We start from the raw sequence: 19,013 nt of genomic DNA, 5'->3' as shown, positions 1-19,013 counted from the left end.
CTTTTCATACAATCAAGTGACATAACTCGAACATAGTCGTTATTTTGATCTCAAATGCAATAATGATTTCTAGGATTTCATCATGTTCCATGCAATACAAAATAATAAAATTCAACTGTTCAGCATTAAAATACAATAGTTACCCCATTTCAAATCCGGAACAAAATCCGGTCACTGTTCGACGACTATTCGACTATATGACGACGATTTTCCAAACGTCATTCTACAACCTATTTTACTAATGTTAAGTAAGGGTGAAATGCCGGAAAGTGTCCATTATGTCAGATAAATGAGGTCTCAAGCACGCAGTCATGAGGATGTTCTCTTTTGTCTGCAATAATGGGACACTTTTCGGCGTTTCACTTACTTTAAACATGTAAGCACAGCATTTGGGTCATGAATGATATGGTCCTTGTGCCAACTTATATGACACTGATCGCAAAAAAGGACAATAAAGATATATTTGTTCTTTTATTGGTATCTATTTCAAGATTTTAAAGGGACGCTTGTATCGTATAGGGTCAAACATAAACATCATGTATATTTATAGCATTGGTGCATGCAAAATAAATGAAATCAATAGCTATATTCGAAAACTTTAGGAATATATCCATGAGAAGTGGGAACATTTAGTTACTGTCAATTCATGATAATTAAACATCATACTGAACCTGATATCATTCGTTGATAAGAATGGAGAGGAAAATATGCGTACATGTGAGCCAAAAAAAAATCGATTACCATGTTACTATTTTGCAACTAAAGTTAAAAACGCGCAATATTTCCAGTCAATAGACTACTGTTCGTTTCGATCTTATTAGAATAGCGTGTTTTAATAATCAGACATATCACAATTTATTGTCATACAGATAGAAAGATTAGAACAGAGTAGAAAATTGTAAAGTCATTTCTAACTGTTCATAAAATATGCTCTTTTGGCGAATGTTGAAACTACCATAGTACGAATAATATAATACTTTTAAACATAAACACTTCCCTTTAAATAACTTTTGAACATTTTCACTCACTGTCAACTTCATGCGGACGATCTCAGGGGTTTTAAATAAATATCAATCTATATTGCATAATGTTATCTAAACAATGCATGAAAACAATGAAAAACAAACTTGATAACGTTTATATCATCACTATTGTTAAACTCATTCAATTGTTTAAACGTCATCTTTTTATTGTCAATTATATTAGACAAGTTATGTTTTATTCTTATCAAACGTATTAATCATATTACCTAATTTACGTAAATCATAAAGTCAAGTCAAGTGGTTTTATTTTTACTTGTATTTAGGATTTTTCTCCATCCCTTGTCAGGTAAGTAGTAAAATAAACTAATTAAGGTTATAGTTTTTAAACGTTTAAGATAGACAACAATTAAAACAGTTCCATAGCATATAGATGTTTAATTTTTGTTATCAAATAACGTCGTTACTGAAACTTTTTGCTTGGAGCCATCTTATGCACGCACATATCCTTCGATTCATTGTTTAAATCTACATGTCGGAGTATTTATAATATATATATTTTAGACTTATAACTAACTTGGCTAGTTTAAGCAAAGTTTATTTGATTTTGCAAATAAAAATCCAATTCAATTTATTACTGTCGCTTATTATTACCTGAACTTCCTGATCTTACTATATATTGTCGTACGCTTTTTGATAAGACGGTTCCCTGTCTGTAGCTACATTCTGTATATACCAATGCTGGTCCCCGGTCTGTAACTACATTGTGTATGGAACAATGCTGGTCCTCGGTCTGTATCCACAATATTTATGGAACAATGCTGGTCCCCGGTCTGTAGCTATATTGTGTATCGAACAATGCTGGTCCTCAGTCTGTTACTACATTGTGCATCGAGCAATGCTGGTCCCCAGTCTGTAACTTCATGGTGCATCGAGCAATGCTAGTCCCCTGTATGCAACTACATTGTGTATCGACCAATGCTGATCCCCGGTCTGTACCTACATTGTGTATCGAACGATGCAGATCCAACGTCTGTAACTACATTGCGTATCGAACAATGCTGGTCCCCAGTCTGTAACTTCATTGTGTATCGAACTATGCTGGTCCCCAGTCTGTAACTACATTGTGTATCGAGCAATGCTTGTCCCCGGTCTGTAGTTACATTGTGTACCGAACAATGCTGGTCCCCGGTATGTAACTACATTGGGAATCAACCAATGCTGGTTCCCGGTCTGTAACTACATATTGAATCGAACAATTCTTCTTGACCTAGAGATTCGAATACTGCTGTTTCCCTCTATACATACTACCAGTATTATACAAGAAATAAGTGTCCTTATAATTGCAGAGTTTAAAGCTCTTTATCAATAAAAAAATGGTTCCGGACAGCCAAAAATAAACAATATTATTAGGTAATTCTTTGCAGGGTAAAACATTTAGCCTAAGCTATATGTTATTAAAGTTTTGTTAAAATTCCGTTTGCATCCAATCAAAAAAGTATTCCGACAAATTAAATATGGTTTGCCTTTGTGTCTCTTGATCATTGTCGTCTGGGCCTTGCCATGTCCCAATGAACATGGATGTTTTTTTTTTGAATTTCCGACTACTGGGCTTATCCCTGTTGTTTTCACGGTATTATTGAACGATCCGATCAACAACTTTTCTTGATGATTTCTTTTCAAAAAAAGAAGCGATGAAATTACAATGACTATATTTTACTTCATGCTTGCAAACATACAAAACAGACGCATTTAGCACACAGGCAAGAACAATGTTTTCGGGGTTTTGTCATTACAAACATAATTATCGATGCAGCTGTATCGTTTGTATCAAATGTCCCGCCTTATTTGTTTGCTTTTTTTCAATCGGAAGGCCTTTTGTTGTATAGACTGGTGCTAATTTATGTCGGTTTCCATGGAGAAAAACAACCACCAAACTAACTGATTGTTTTATATACTTTTGTCTCCATTCACATGCCATATCGCCAAGCAAAAGTTTGAAAAAATAAAATGGCGGTTAAAGTTATCCGAGCCAACCGTAAGCGTAAGTGGGTACTTTCTTAAAATATTGTCTTCTTTAAAACGTACCAAACGTGATGTGTTTTTTTTTATCGTCAGACTGGCATCATGTACTGCAATGAGCCGCAAAATGCTACCAATACAAACAATACAAATACAGTCGAAGCCTTGACAGCAGTAAGCTGTTCGCTTTCTATCCTTGGCGCATGCGTCATCTTCCTGTCATACATTGTCATTCCGGAAATCAGAAATCCAACAAGAAAACTGGTCACCTGGTTGACGGTAGCTGATCTTTTGCAACCATTTGGTAAATGGATGATTGTGATTGATTTTGTATTTTTTCAATTACATTGTCAATGATTGGAAGATAAATCTACATGTGTCAAATTATAAACGCGTAGTATACATCTATGATATGAATTTAAAAAAACCTTTCTTTAACATTCATACAATAGAACCTCATGAGATTCATAAATTAAACATTACATACTGAAGGTAATGTTATTTTAATTGGATACTATTCATTACAGGTTATCTTTCGGCCATTGTGGCTGAAAAGGTAGGCCATGCCACTAGTGGCGATGTAAACAATCAATTCTGCACACTGCAGAGTGCTGTGACGTCATATGCCAGTTTGGTGTCTTTCTTTCTAACAACAGCCATTGCTTTGCACCTGTTCAGAGCAGTTAATAAAAGAGGTTGTATTTCAAATAGTGTTTTCATCATATCTGCGAACATTGTCAGTTGGGGCATACCAGGTAATAACCTATCAACACATAATAAGGACGTAGTTTTCTATGACAAACATTGGCTCAAAAGGTTGGGGTTCTTGGAAACACCCGGGTAAATAAACATGCAAAATGTAGTAACATTTGAATTAAAATTAATCATTCTTTTATTAATTCAGTAATTCAAACGAGTAACTTCTGATAAAATATAGGTTACAAACTCGAATACTACATACATGAACTATTGAAAAATGATTGCATGACCTAATGTTATTGCTGTATTTTCAGCCGTTATCATTTACGTTGCCCTTTCTGAGAATATGTTGGGACGGGAACAAGACGACTCACAAACATTTGGTATCTAGTATGATACGATAACATTTCAGGGTTAAAGGTTAAGCTGGCTTTCTAATCAAATGCCCTAAAGAATAGAAATACTTAAAGCAGGCAAAACATTACCCACCAGCAAAGAGTTTTAATACTATTAAGATTTCCAACTGTGTTTTTTTTATTTGTCAGGGACTGGACCTTGGTGTTGGGTAAAATGTGACTCCGGAAAAACATCCAAGTCCTTGTTATACATGTTGCTGACGGGAAAAGCGTTTGAAATACAGTGCTACATCTACACTGCAACCCTATATTGTCTTCTGAAATGGAAAATGGTACTTTTACATTATAATGATACGAAAACCTATTATCATTATTAAGTTTATGGTACACCATTATTTTAGACATAGCTTTGCAATTTAGTGAGATATTTTTATCAATCTAAAATACAAATTAGGCCAAAAACAAATTGTTTATTTAGGGTAACCTTCCCAAAATTTCTAGGTAGGGTAGGTAGGGATTTTTTTTATTTAATTTTTTTTTATCAAATTCTGTCTGAAGTTCAGAGTGTTTTCTTGCACATGGCAGTCTTTCCTACATTACTGCCATTGCCTGACTTTGTTTTATCATATAAACAATAATTCTGATTAAAATCTGTATTTATCCGCCCTTCGTAACTCTCTATTCGCTAACGAATATTTTTTTTGCTCAGAAACGGAAAAAAATAGTTAGGGTCGGCGCATTTTTATAGGTAGGGTCGGGTTACCCGAAACGGACATATTTTTTTTAGGCCTTACAAGGTTTCACACAAAACGTAATATTTATTTATGTCTTCAGTTAATCTGGCGATATACGGTTTCGATATAAGTTTCATATCTCTTGAACGAAGAGAACGAATTTAACCATTTTTCAGTACATTGCACGGCGGTTTCGAAGTTTGAATGAGGTCAACCCAGACTTGCGAGACGACGATAAGAACTTCCTCTTCGTGTGGCTGATGTTACTTTCAATTCGTATCTGGGGAACCATCCGCTTCTTAATGAGGGCTATCCCCGAGGACTATTCGAAAGTGTCTCCCAATATGACCGCAGTGGACAATGTTTTTGTTTACATGCAGGCGGCAGGTGATCCCGCTCAAGCGTTCTGCAACTTTATACTGTTCTGTTTACTTGACAACGAAGTTCGAGTGAAATTGAAGCGATTCGTGTTCTGTCGTGCCTCACAATATGAAAACGTTGATGCCATAAGATGACTGGCTAAATGCTTGTACTAACCATTTGCAGTGTCTCATTTTAAATCATTTTTTTGTAAACCATTATCTGTTTTAGACTTTTAAAAGAGGTAAACACGATCGATGGTCATCGCAAATTAAAATATCATGGGGTGAATTGTTTAAGGTTCCTAAATGACAGTTCTAAAAAATCTTCCAGTTCTAGCAGCTGGATTAAAACAATTGGATATTTACAGAACTTACATAGATAGATTGCCTTTATCAAAGAACAATCATAGTTCTTAAAATAAAATATTCAACAGTTAAACAGTTTAATGAAACGAACATGAATATTCTTCTTTTGTTTATTAGCTAAGTTTATTAAACGAGTTTTGCTGATGTTACTGAGCAAACGAATCAATCAATCAAGAATAACATGGACACCAAAAAAGGAAATGGGAAGAAGTTGTTTTATGCAATAAATAAAAAGTGGCAAACATTTGTAGTTGGTGTGTACACTTGTGTGTATATGGTCGCACACACAAACCAAATAACCGAAATATAAGTGCAGTCCTTAATCGATGTGCACAGAAAAGCGTGATATTTTATGGTGACAAAATGGACTGACTCATATTAAATATTTTGGCCATTTGATCATCTATGATGGACTCAAACTAAGTTCATACAGGATGTTGTACGCAGCATGCATCAACCGACAAACAAGCCTGAAGTGCAGACATTATAAGGGATGGTTAATTATCTTTCAAGATACACACCAGAATTGTCAGCCGTTACCAGTTCATTCAGAGTGCTTAAGATAAAAGAGTTCCAGGCAGCAACCACAAAATAAGTCATTCAAAAGGTAAAAGAAACGAGCACCGGACGTGCATTGTACTAGACTATTACCAGCCAAACAAAGCCTTTGAAATTGCAGACGACAGTATTCGAACAAGGTATAGGATCTTAATTGTTGCAAGAATCACAGACTTTTGCCTATAGATCGAAAAAAATACATTAAGTCAAAGGGATTATACAATGACAGAGCTAAAATGTTAAGGCTTATTTTCTTTTGCATAAAACGTCACTTTGACTTTAAGTTTATATACGTAAAGTTATAGTGGAAAATTACCACTTTCCTCGTATACCGATATTCAGGGACAACTTGAATCACGATCTAGCGTGGCTACAACGCATGCTTTTGCAAATACAGGGTTGAAAAGTAATGTGGTTATCAGTCATATGAAAGCAATATTTGCAAACTTTGGCACTAGAAATTGTGATATTTGATAATAGACCAGGCTTCTCATTTCAAACATTCTTTATCAAATGGGTCTTTTCATACAAAGCAAGTTCCCAAAACAACCCATCAAGAAATGGCATTGAAGTTATTTTTAGATATTATTGCAGAAGAAAATCTTTGTGGAAGCCAAAAAGTTAAAGCAAGATCCTTCGATTGCAATATCAACGTACAAATCTTCACCTTTCAATAGTGGATTTACTACTTCAGAGTGGTTAATGTAATGGTAATTAATGTCATTAACTGCCAAAACAGAAAGTTAAACTGCATTATCTGTACATTTCTGCACATAAATGTCGACATAAATTAAGAGAAAATAAGGAGAAATGATTGAAATGGTAAAATAATGTCAAATATGAATTTAGATCACCCACTAGAATACATGGCTCAAATGACCGTTCACGTTAAGCTGTTATGACAGAAAATCAGAGTGATCGCTCGTATGTTAGAGAAATGTGCAATGGCTCTTGTAACAGGCGAAACAGCTTTGTTCAAGCAAATAAGAACTTCGTTTTTCACAACCAGTGATCGACTTTCGAAATAACAGGGAAAATTCAACACAATGTGAACCCCCGCCTGTGAAACCTTCGAATTTGGATAACTAAGCCCATGAATGAATCTGTCAAGCCAGAGTATATAACAAGGAATGGCAGATAGGCTAAACTCGAACTGATAACTTTTAAGTGAAAGTGCTTTGATTCAATTATAATAACATTAGTTCTGATAAACTGTTGATTGTATGACAATTCGCAAATTAGCAATTAGTGTTGCTTGATAAATGATTGGTCTGATGTTTGTTTAAAATGTGGATTGGCAAATTTAATGTTATTTGATATTAACATTGTGCTAATGAACATGATGGCACACCATATACATTCATCGTTTAGTTCAAGTGAAATCGAAGTCGTGATTTTTTATCTCTTTGCTTTGCTGAATGTCTTTGTCAAAGGTATGTTAAGGTCGCAATTAGATTAATAACAGCGCACAACCCAATGGTAATTAATGTTTTTTAATTGATATTTAAGAAGAGTATCATTTTGCCATTATGAATCCTGTTTATAGCATTGTTAGAAAATAATTAATTACACCAAAATATATAAGAAACCAAAGTATGTTTACGTTTATTTACAAAAAAAACCATCAGATATCAAAGTAAACTTGTATATCAATCATTTCTGCTACAAAGTGATCAGATCAAAAACGATTAGAATCATATAAGTTAAAGTGACACTCTTATTCAAAATCAGTAGATACACATGTATTAGAAACATAAATGTTTAGTTATAAACCTTTAACTACTTACTAAATAATGCATCAATGGAATAGTATATGAATAACTGTTAACAAGATTAAAACCGTGTATTGGCTAGCTGAAAACGTTAAAATATTAAATGAGTGGTGAATGCTAAACGATTTACTCTGATCTACTATCGTTTCATAAGGTAGAAATACCGTGTTTTCTGCTCCTTTCTTTCAGTTAAACTCGGTATCCTTCATAAGAACCATTGTTTTTTACATTTATTCAACCTTTTTGGTATAGTTAAACGTTTTAATTGTGGTAAATCTTATTTTGGAGTAAGAGTGCATCTTTGAAGGTAGTACCAGCCTCACAAATATGATACTTTACTGTTAAGATATGCATGCATTTTATCTATTGTATATCGGAGGGGGGGGGGGGGCTATTATTTTCCGCTATTTTTTGATAATGTCATATCATTTTGACTTAATATGTTAATATCGCAAATCATCATACAGATTTTAGTGTGTGAAGAATTGGTCTACACATGTTGACGGCCCTTAGCATTATTATATATCTGATTTCAATCACGTTTTAGCTATTTGGAAAAAAAATTACATCAAATGTTTCAACCTTAGCCTAATGGTTTGCTTATATTTGCAACTACTTAAGCAAATTAATTACCCATTTTGGATGGAAAACATGTGCTGTTCTCTTCACTAATTGCTAATTAGGATAAGTACCGAAAACTTATTAGACAATGTTACTTAAAGTACAGGGTTTTCATGTTATTCATCACAAGTGTGTATACACTTGCTAGGACTAGCAACAAAAACTTCTTTAGTGGTTTATTAATTATTTACGGAAAATAAATCATGGCTGGATTAATAGCGTTTGGTGTACGCAATATTTGTTTAACATTTCTTGTCTCCTTCATGTTACGTGCGAATGCGCAGACAGTAACCGGAAATGGTGTTCAAAATATAATAGTGCCGATGTGTCAGAATTTTCTACATTATAACCAAACAACGTTACCAAACGATGCTGGCCACGCGTCACAGGTTGAAGTTTACAGGTTTGTTAAACTTAAATATTACACCTACTTGGTTTAAACACAGTGTGAATTCTTATTATAGCTTTCACTGACTGTGTTTAGGCGATAACCCAGCATTTAAGTATGCTGCTATTGTGATATGTGTGTAATGTGTGCTGCCTGGTAGCGCAGTGTTTCTTGTTCAGTATTTGTTTGGCTTTGATCCGTGTACCTTTTGTTTTAATGTTTGGTGTTCATGGAATAACAATACAACTTAATTTTGTATTCCATTTATTCATCTACATAATCATGTACACCAAGAACGCAGCAAGACAACTCTGTGCCTAGCATTATAACAGTATAATTAAACTCTAGAGGCGGGAGTATCGTGTTACTTAAGCTAAACATTAAATATGAGAACACCTTTTAACATTTGTTAAAGTTTAGACTACTGCAACTGTCCCTGTAGTTTCCATCGTTTAATTGATTGCTGTTGTTTTTTCTCCCTAGCATCAGAAGTTAATTTAAGCGTCTGACATTCAGCTAAAATGACAAACAGTGGCTAGGTCTGGCGTCTGACAGTCAACTTAAATGATATACAGTGGCTACGTCTCGCGTCTGACAGTCAACTAAAATGAAAACAGTGGCTATATCTTGCGTCTGACAGTTAACTAAAATGATAAAGAGTGGCTAGATCTTGCGTCTGACAGTTAACTTAAATGACAAAGATTGGCTAGTTCTGACGACTAACTATTAACTGAAATGAGAAACAGTTGCTAAGTCTGGCATCTTATAGTCAACTATTATGAGAAACAGTGGCTAGGTATGGCGTCATGATGTACAAATGAGACACAAGTGGGTATGTCTGGCGTCTGACAGTCGCTTAAAAGGATAAGCAGAAGATAGGTTAAGGGTCCGACATGGTTAAGCCTGACCGTCCGATAAAATTTCCATAACAAAGGTTAAGTCTGTCGTCTGACAGTCGGTATAAAGGCCAATACAGTGGTCAGGTCTGACGTCCGATAGTCGATTAAAGTGCGAGCACTGACCGTGTTAACACTTTTTCCCAAAGCTAGCATTGTAAGACAAGTAGTCATGCATGTATCATTGAATGTTGCCATGTATAGTTCATAATTGTTTATGCGTAAACTGTATAGGTGTTGCAATGGGTTTTAAAGGGACTGATTCATGTTTAATAGGGTTAGACAGACAAATAAAAAAACTCAGTTGCTAATAACTAATCTTAAGTATGACAGAAAATGCTTTATTTCGCCTAGAAGCAGTGTTAAACTTTTGATAGTTAAAATATTTTAGGCTTGGATTTATAAAAAATATATTCAAATGAGTATCTGCCAATTTGCTACTTTTCGTTAAAATAAGTAATTTAACTCAACAAAGTTATTAAGATAAAATATGTGAGTGAGACCCTTTAAACGCCTATTTCAGATGTATATATGAAAGCTTTCAGAAAGTTTAGGGCTTTGAACGAAATTTTAGTAGAAATTTGTGTAAGCTTAAATCTTAATATGTACTATTCCCATATTTGTCACTTTTTTACTTTACAAAATGACCTGGCGATTCTGTGGTGAAACAAATTCAAGAAATATGACAATGATGAAATTATAGTTTGTCTAATGGGTTGGCAGTTTTTTTTCAATTCTGCCATACGTGTATTTTTGTAAATCAGCAGTCAGCCGTTATTGTTTTTGATCAGGCGTATCTGTAGATCTGGGCTCGTATTCAATATATGTCTTAAATGGATCTAAGATCGACGTAGGCTAATCGGATAACTCGTTATTAATTATTGACTAATATAAGTGAATGAAGTCAATGATGCGTGATCTTAATATTTACTTGAGTAGAATATTGAATATCACCATAAAGAGAGGCTCAGGGCCAGAAAATAAAAATGATATCGACCAATTAGATAGGTTTTTTTTTATACGAATGCATTTAGCAAAATAATATAGTTATGCGATTGCTTCGTATTAAACCATTTATTTTGTAAAATACATACTAATAATCTTTAACTTAAAAGATCAGAATGTTGAGGACAATTGCCTGAGAACAAATATGCTATGTATCAATATTCTTACTACCAATATACTATTTTAGATATACCAATACAATACCAATGCTCTACAATACCAATGCTCTACAATACCAATGCCCTAAAATACCAATGTCCTACAACACCAATGCCCTACAATACCAATGCCCTACAATACCAATGCCCTACACTACCAATGTCCTACACTACCAATGCTCTACAATACCAATGCTCTACAATACCAATGCTATAAATACCAATGCCCTACAATACCAATGCTCTACAACACCAATGCTCTACAATACCAATGCCCCACAATACCAATTTCCTACAATACCAATGCCCTACAATACTAATGCCCTACAATATCAATGCCCTACAATACTAATGCCCTACAATACCAATGCTCTACAATACTAATGCCATACAATACAAATGCTCCACAATACCAATGCACTACAATACCAATACCCCACAAAACCAATGCTCTACAATACCAATGCTCTACAATACTAATGCCCTACAATACCAATGCCCTACAATACCAATGTTCTACAATACCAATGCCCTACAATACCAATGCTCTACAATACCAATGCCCTACAATACCAATACTCTACAATACCAATGCTCTACAATACCAATGCCCTTGATCAGAACGTTCACGTAGGGCTTAAAGGTCGCAGATACTCCTTCAGAGTATTTTAATAAGCAATATTCTACCTACACGTCTCATTAAAATCATATCGTGACGTTCCCTTCCGTTTAAATAGCCTTACGATCTGAGAACGTCGTGAATTTGATTCTAATGAGATTGCATTCCTACCATAATGACCTCATCAAAATTAAACATGAATGACATCTAACCATAATAACCGGTCCACCTTTTGTGATAAATATTTTTGGCTCAAATCAAAATGCCAACCGGAACACCTCGGCTGTCGGATGTATGCCGGTTCATCAGTAAAAGTAGTACGTAAAATAGTATCAATTAGTTGAATGTTTTAACGTCTATTTTTATCGCTTGGTTCAAATCGATTGCAAGTATAGTGTATGATTGCAAAAATCATTAAGATTCCTAAGAGTAAAGTCCTTAAACTGAACTGCTATTTGGAAATCGCAATGCGATCTTCTTGCAGAGTATGCAAATTTGAACATTCTAAAATGGCTTTGCGCCCTGATTGTCAAAATGCTCCTGTTATAGCGGCGTACTTATTTCTTGTCATTCCGATTTGAAAGAATACATTTTGAACTTGAATCTGAAATTTCTGTATCTGAGTGAACCCGTAAACTGGTTTTACCCCCCCCCCCCCCTTCCCCTCCTAAAAAACTCTTGTTACGCTGAATCCTCCCTAAGATGTTTCTGTCATGCTTGAACGGCGTGCTGCCTCTATATATGGTAATTGTTAAAACAGTGACTAGCGTGGCTCTCCCTGTAATTTCCATGGATAAAATAACACATTCAGTCCTATGCCACTTTGGAAATTCAACTATGATTGCAATATACATGTATATAGAATGTAATATTGAGGTATACAATCCCGAAACCTTTAAGGTCTCTTAAGTGTTTTACATTTTTAAAGACACAGTTGCATGATTGTGTTTCTTAATTAAAATAGATTTAGTCATCAGTATATTCATCCTTGTGTTGATACATGCTAACATATATATCCGTCATTTTCTCACGTTCATTTAATTTACTGAAGTTTTTGGTGTGTCATTTTTAATGGAGTAAATAGTTTAAGTGTGAAATCTTAAAAATTAATGGAGTAAATAGTTTAAGTGTGAAATCTTAAAAATTAGCAGGGAAAAACTCATTTTCTAAGAAAAAGACTTAAATGTTAAGCTATCAACAAAATTAACTATTCCTGATTTATAGGCACAATGACTATTAAATGTTTAATTAACTTGTATAAATCATTATAGAAAATAAGATTTTTTTTAACGCTTTGTAACCTTAACAATTAAACTTTTCTGATTGACAGGCATATCGAACATTTCTGGCCGTACATGGACTATGGGTGTTCCGTGAACTTCCGGCAGTTTGTGTGCTCCTTGTACCTTCCACGGTACGACGTCCAAGACGGAGCTGTGACCGGACCCTGCAAAGAGATGTGCAACCACGCGAAAAGGAAGTGCAAAAAGGTCATGAAAGATGCCCGCTTTCGTTGGCCGCAGGAATGGAGGTAACAAATAGCTCTACATATAGTGCATTATTATTTATATTATGCTTTTTGAAGATTAAGCATGCTCTCACATCAAAATCAAACGTCAGTGCGCTCATCGTTGGAGAAAATGTCAATGGCAAATCCAAAATGACGTTGCGTTCGCATACAATGCGCATTTATCCTCTATTTATTTATTGCTACTTACATTTCCGAATGGTCTCCCTTATTCCTTAATCTAACTACAATTGTAGCTGCCCTCCTTGTGGTTACCAAAGGTATTACAAAACAAAATATTTCTTCCGTGACTTCCTTTGAATAGTCCATGTATAATATGCACATGTTTTTAAGCGTCTGCTACAGAAAATACAAAAAGGAGTTAGTTGACGAAACTTGGCTTTCAAGAAACATCACTAAATTGAAATGAATAATATGTTAATTTGTAATTTCAAAATATAGTCTGTAAACCCATTTTCACTAAAAATCAGTTTTTGTCACCTAAACTAAAAGGTATTAAAGCATACGACTTGCGCCAATCGTCAAATTTTAAGCAATTGTAATGTTTATAATAAGTATGTGTTTATAAAATGGGATGCTACGATAACTGTGAATTGCAAAATAAACACGGCTTTTCTTTCTGATTAATTACATGCATTTCACATTTACAAATTTTCTATTTTGGAAATCACACCTAGAAATTTAAACATTTTAACTTCCACTACAATATTCTACCTTGTCTTGGTCTATTACAAAATACTACTGCCTTCGTTTCATCTCCTTTAATATTTTATAGTAAATAAAACGTTTTAAGCCGCACTCTCACAGATTGAACTTTTTGACAACTATTTTATTTTTTGTCTTGTAACAAGCCAATTTTTGCGAAAATCCATGGAAACCAGTTATATAAAACTGTTGACAAAACATTAGGTCGGAGATTTTTATATTTAAGTTAAAAAATGAAGTTTTATGCATTAGTCTTAAACCGTTAGTAACCGTTTAAGCCATAAAACCTTAATTTCGAACGGAAATATGAAAATCTGCGATCTGATCTTTTGTCAGCAATCTTTAATCATTGGTTTGCAGCTATTTACGCAAAAAAAAATGCTTTTTCCAAGACAAAAAATAAAAAAAAGTTGTAAAAACTGTTTATCTGTGCGAGTGCAGCTTTAAAATATAGTATAAACTCGTTTACATTATTTGCAGAGATATCTGTTTATTACCGTACACATCTTGATAACAGTTCTTTAAATTCACACTGGTATTGTTTTTATTTCACTTACACTGCTCTTAATCGTTCATAAAAGGGGGAATTCAAACATCAATTTTCAACTTAGTATACTAAACTCAGTATACTCGTCAGCAGTTAAAAACTTAGAGTAAGTGTTTGCCATTAGACATAATTTATTACCTTGGTACATAATTTGGAAAAATGCATATATGCAAGACCGAGTCAAATGCTTTTTTATCTATGAAAGCACAGCAAAGTTTTAAGTTTGTGTTTGTTCTTAGAATATTCTGCTAACATATGAACCACACAGACACCATAAACAATACTTAAAATTTATGTCCAAGTCCTGCTTATTTTGTTTTAAAGGAGCTCAGTGTCTTCAGCATAGCTAGTAAGTCTTTGACTTATAATTGCATTGACTAATTTACGTCTACAACTATAAGTAAAGTAATACGTCCGTGGTTACCATGTTAACAGTTCATATCACCTCAACTTTTTTTTATAAATTCATGCTATAGCTCCAACTAACCACAATTCTAGAATAATTTCTGTATCTAGAAAGGTGTTTAAAAATGTCGTAATATATCAAATTTGCTATCTATGAAAATCGGTTTATTTTTTTAAAATAATGAATGTGCACTATTATGAAAAAGTAAATCGATTCTAATCGCATCGTGTAATACACTTTTGCATGTTCTTTGTCAAAAAGTGTATTACCTAATTCTTTAAAAAAAATAGGTACATGGTAATATAAATCAGCATTGTGAAATGTTATACCTGCACCTTAACATATACATGTATGTATACGCCATAGATACACTGACATTCATTAAATATAAAACAAGACTTAATAGATTTCTACGTAACCGCTTTGGATTAACCGGTTAATAATACATGTACAACAAAATCAGAACTGAAAATATGCTATCTAAAACAAATATAAACATTCAAGTGATCCTACATGTTTTCAAACTAACTTATGGACACAGTGACTAAACTTACACCTCTAAATTAAAAAGTCGTGGTCGGGTAACTCGACGGTCAAGCCGGTTCCGGGCGTCCTCGAGTTGGGACCAGTCCACTCTACCAAAGAGTCAAACGCTTTAGGGTCAAACGCATAAAAGTCGTACTGAAAAAACAACAAAAGAAAACGAATTATATATATAAATGTTGTATGAATTCAGGCGTTGGTGATTAATATCACATTGTCATTTTCAGATGCAATAGGCTCACCTCAATTAGACGTAACCGGGATGCCAACTGTTTTGGGCCGTGGCGTGAACCACGAGTACGTCGAAATCAAAACCAGATGCATATGTACTGTTCGCCAATTACCTTGGATCAGTGCCAAGATCTTCACTATGTTCTCGGCTCGCTGCCAAACAGATATCTGCAGAGGAATATCTCGGAAATTCAAGTGGAATTAAACTACTACAATCCCTTAATTGCGACCTCTTGTCACGCGAATCTTCGTCTCTTCCTTTGTGGCACATTCAACCCGTTCTGTGTCCATAACGAGAATCCGTTCACCACGCCATGCAGAGAGTTCTGTGAAGAAGTCGAGGGCTCATGCGCAGACAGCTTTGCACTACTGTACGGTGGACTCCCGTGGCCGAACAAGCTCCAGTGTCACCGATTTCCGGCGGCGGAGAGTGGAGAAAGCGCCCACTGTTTTATGCCCAACGACTTAACGATTTCACGTTGAAAACTTCGCAAAGTGCACGAGCTATTTCTGGAAATGGTTTAAACAATTTGACTTTAAAATTACGGGAGACTTTTTAATATAAAGGGGTATTTTCCATTTCGTAGTACATCAACACAATTTTAGAACGTGTAATAAATGAAACAATTATTATATCTAAGATGGATCGGTAGCCACTTTACTTATCATGTATGTTAGTCGTGGGGAACTATTGTTATGGTTTATATTAAACCAATAGTCCCCTTTAAAAACAAAGTGTAAAACAATGTACACAATATTATGCATGCAATATATTATTAAAAACGTCTGTTTGTTTGTGTGTTTTCAACTTAATACACGTATTTATAGTTTAAATACAATAGATCCTGAATGAGGAATATCTGAACACAAAATATAATTGAACAAGACTTAAAGTGACACTCTTATTCAAAATCAGTATATACACATTACTGACAAGCATAATTTTTGAGTGATAAACCTTTTAACTACTTACTAAATAATGCATTAATTTTATATATTTATTACTAATATTACTAATAACACGATTGTAACACGGGTATTTTAAAGCTGAACACGCAATAATATTAAATGATTGGTGGGTGCTAAAAGACTTACTGTGATATAATATCGTCTCATCAGGAAGGCATACCGTGTTTTTTGCAACTTGATGTCAAAATAAACTCGGTATCCTTCATAAGGGCCATACTTTTCGAAATGTATTCATCCTTTTTGGTAAATAAAAACAATTGTATTCATTGTGGTAAATCTTATTTGTGACTAAGAATATAATATCTTTGAGGTACCCGATGTAACAGTATGTGAATAAGGGATGTCTGGTGATCTAATACTGGTTTGGCATCATTTGAAAGGGTTTAATGAAATGAAATATAATCTGTACCGTTGAAATCAGTTGAAATAAAAGACTAAAATACAGGCAAAATAATTTATAATTTCAGACTGCAAAATCATATCAATATTATTTTTTTCCAGTCAGATTTCTACATATTTGTGATCAGTAAGACTTTCCCATAAGAATTATACCAAAGTTAGGTTGTATGTGTCTCCTAGCCCAAATTGTCCTTTCCGATAACTCTTTTATCTGCCCCTGATATACACCCCGATGGTAGAAAAGTCATATTACAAATGCCATGCTTCGATTTTGGCTTGTTTGGGTGAAGCCAATATTTCTTGTATTATTCTTTGTTTCGTGAAATTCGGTGAACTCACATGAGTGAAATTTGTGAAACTGCGACATGGTATCAGCCAAAATGCCCATTTTAATAAATAGGCAGCAATTGTCACTGTTCTATCGGATAACTCATTCATCTGTCCCTGAAATACTCCTAGTCCCTAGGAGAACTGAAATACTCTTAGTCGCCAGAAGGAGAAAAGTTAGCACATATTCCGAATGTAATGCTTGAATTTTTGCTTGTTTGGTTGTAGCCCATTTTTCTAACATAATTATTGAAACCCCAATTCAGATTTCAGAAACAAAGAATTATAAAAAAAAACATTAGCTACACCCAAATATTTCTATTTCCGGGGACTAAATCTCCTGGTTGAGGTGTACTCAAAGGGCAGATGAATGAGTTATTGGAAAGGACAATTTCAAAAAAATACTCCAGTCATTTCTCAATTTCAATGTCAACTTTTATTTTTGTTTTAAAGCATATCTTTCATAGAATATGTTGGTAAAAAAATGGCCACTGTTCAGAAAATGTATTCAACAGCCCAAATATGCAACTGAACGTTTTCGAGAATTTATACAAGTACTTTTTGCTCTCGAGTTATTTTTATTCGGAATGTTGACAAATGGTTTTTATCAACACATTCTATAGGAGAATTCACTATTTAAAAGAGTAAAAACATGACAGATTTTGAAACATAATATGTGTAAAAAGGAGTTGAGATTGTGAATTGATTTAGGTATTTGGGTGATATTTGGACTAAAAATAAAAAATTGCTTAAAGGTACTGAGCCTTGAAAGATCCGCAAAAGAAACGTATTAATTTTGATACATTATTATGTTCAAATCTTTGACTTTAATGATAAAAACAAACAAAAACCCATGAAATGTGTACATATAAAAAAACATATTAGTCTTTATAAATGGGGTTTTAAATGAAAAGGTAGGTGGCCACAAATTCCCCAGTTATGGAAGTTGCCGAAAGAACGCTAATATTTTAGATGTACACAATTCATGTGCATATGCTTACAAACATGTGTTGCACGAATGTTGCTTTATTTATAAATTGCCAATATTATTTGACCAATACGCTATTTGGTCCTAGATTTGCTGAAATGTCCTTCAAAGAATTTAATTACCAAACTGCGTGATCAGGAATGTTACTAATGAAGCTTGGCATTACATGATAATGTAAAATATGTAATGTTATTTAAGCCAGTCACATAAACTGCAGATTGAAGAATTTATTATGAATTTACACACACGATTAATGGCATGTAATAAGATGCAACAATACTGCTCACACCGGTGCAAACGTCGTATCCAGGAAATGTCTCTCTAAGACTTATAGTTATTAGAAATTTGAATTCTGGCCTTTTTTTACAATGTTGCCGTCGAAAGAAGCTGAATTTATGAATATGATCCAGGACCGTATTTGCGAAATAACTTACACTAACATGTATCAAACATTTCAATTGAAACATAATTGGCACGATGTTGAGCTTTGGTGAGCACGAATGATTTGTCACAAAAGACGGGGGTATACCGCTCGTATACTGGCGAGGCGCCGCGCAGTGTTGAAAGGCGTCTAGTTGCTCGTTCGTTGTAAAGTTTCACAACATACCACTTCACCACGTCTCGGCTTAACAGTCTGTCGGACAACGTGAATGGGCAATATATGATCGGTTGTGATATGTTAAACGGAAGGTGAGAACGAACAGAGAAAAAGGAAAGGAGAGTGAAAGTATGGTCGCTCAGCTCCTGGAAATCCATAACACAACGTTAAGGGCCGTCAGCGATGCAAAAGTTGATTGAAGGACCAAAAATTAAAATGTTCTATTTAGTTTTGAG

At 34.3% G+C, this 19,013-nt stretch overlaps 2 protein-coding genes across 2 annotated transcripts; both read left to right on the top strand.

The window, feature by feature from the left end:
• The first annotated feature begins 1,297 nt into the window (after window positions 1–1,297).
• Window positions 1,298–5,904, top strand: LOC128203753 (G-protein coupled receptor 157-like). The gene is made up of 6 exons (XM_052905293.1): window positions 1,298–1,329; window positions 3,099–3,306; window positions 3,530–3,757; window positions 4,016–4,084; window positions 4,247–4,389; window positions 4,968–5,904. Exons 2-6 carry the CDS (start codon window positions 3,108–3,110, stop codon window positions 5,304–5,306), a joined length of 978 nt encoding a protein of 325 aa, XP_052761253.1. The 5' UTR covers window positions 1,298–1,329; window positions 3,099–3,107; the 3' UTR covers window positions 5,307–5,904.
• Window positions 5,905–8,593: 2,689 nt separating this feature from the next.
• Window positions 8,594–16,289, top strand: LOC128245619 (frizzled-2-like). Its single transcript, XM_052963821.1, has 3 exons — window positions 8,594–8,873; window positions 12,867–13,067; window positions 15,493–16,289. Exons 1-3 carry the CDS (start codon window positions 8,674–8,676, stop codon window positions 15,977–15,979), a joined length of 888 nt encoding a protein of 295 aa, XP_052819781.1. The 5' UTR covers window positions 8,594–8,673; the 3' UTR covers window positions 15,980–16,289.
• The last annotated feature ends 2,724 nt before the right edge of the window (window positions 16,290–19,013 follow it).

Source organism: Mya arenaria, chromosome 9, assembly GCF_026914265.1.
Source record: "Mya arenaria isolate MELC-2E11 chromosome 9, ASM2691426v1".
In the NCBI taxonomy this organism is placed as follows: Eukaryota; Metazoa; Mollusca; class Bivalvia; order Myida; family Myidae; genus Mya; species Mya arenaria.
The sequence above is the reverse complement of the archived record's forward strand: the minus strand, read 5'-3'. Positions and strand labels throughout refer to the sequence as shown.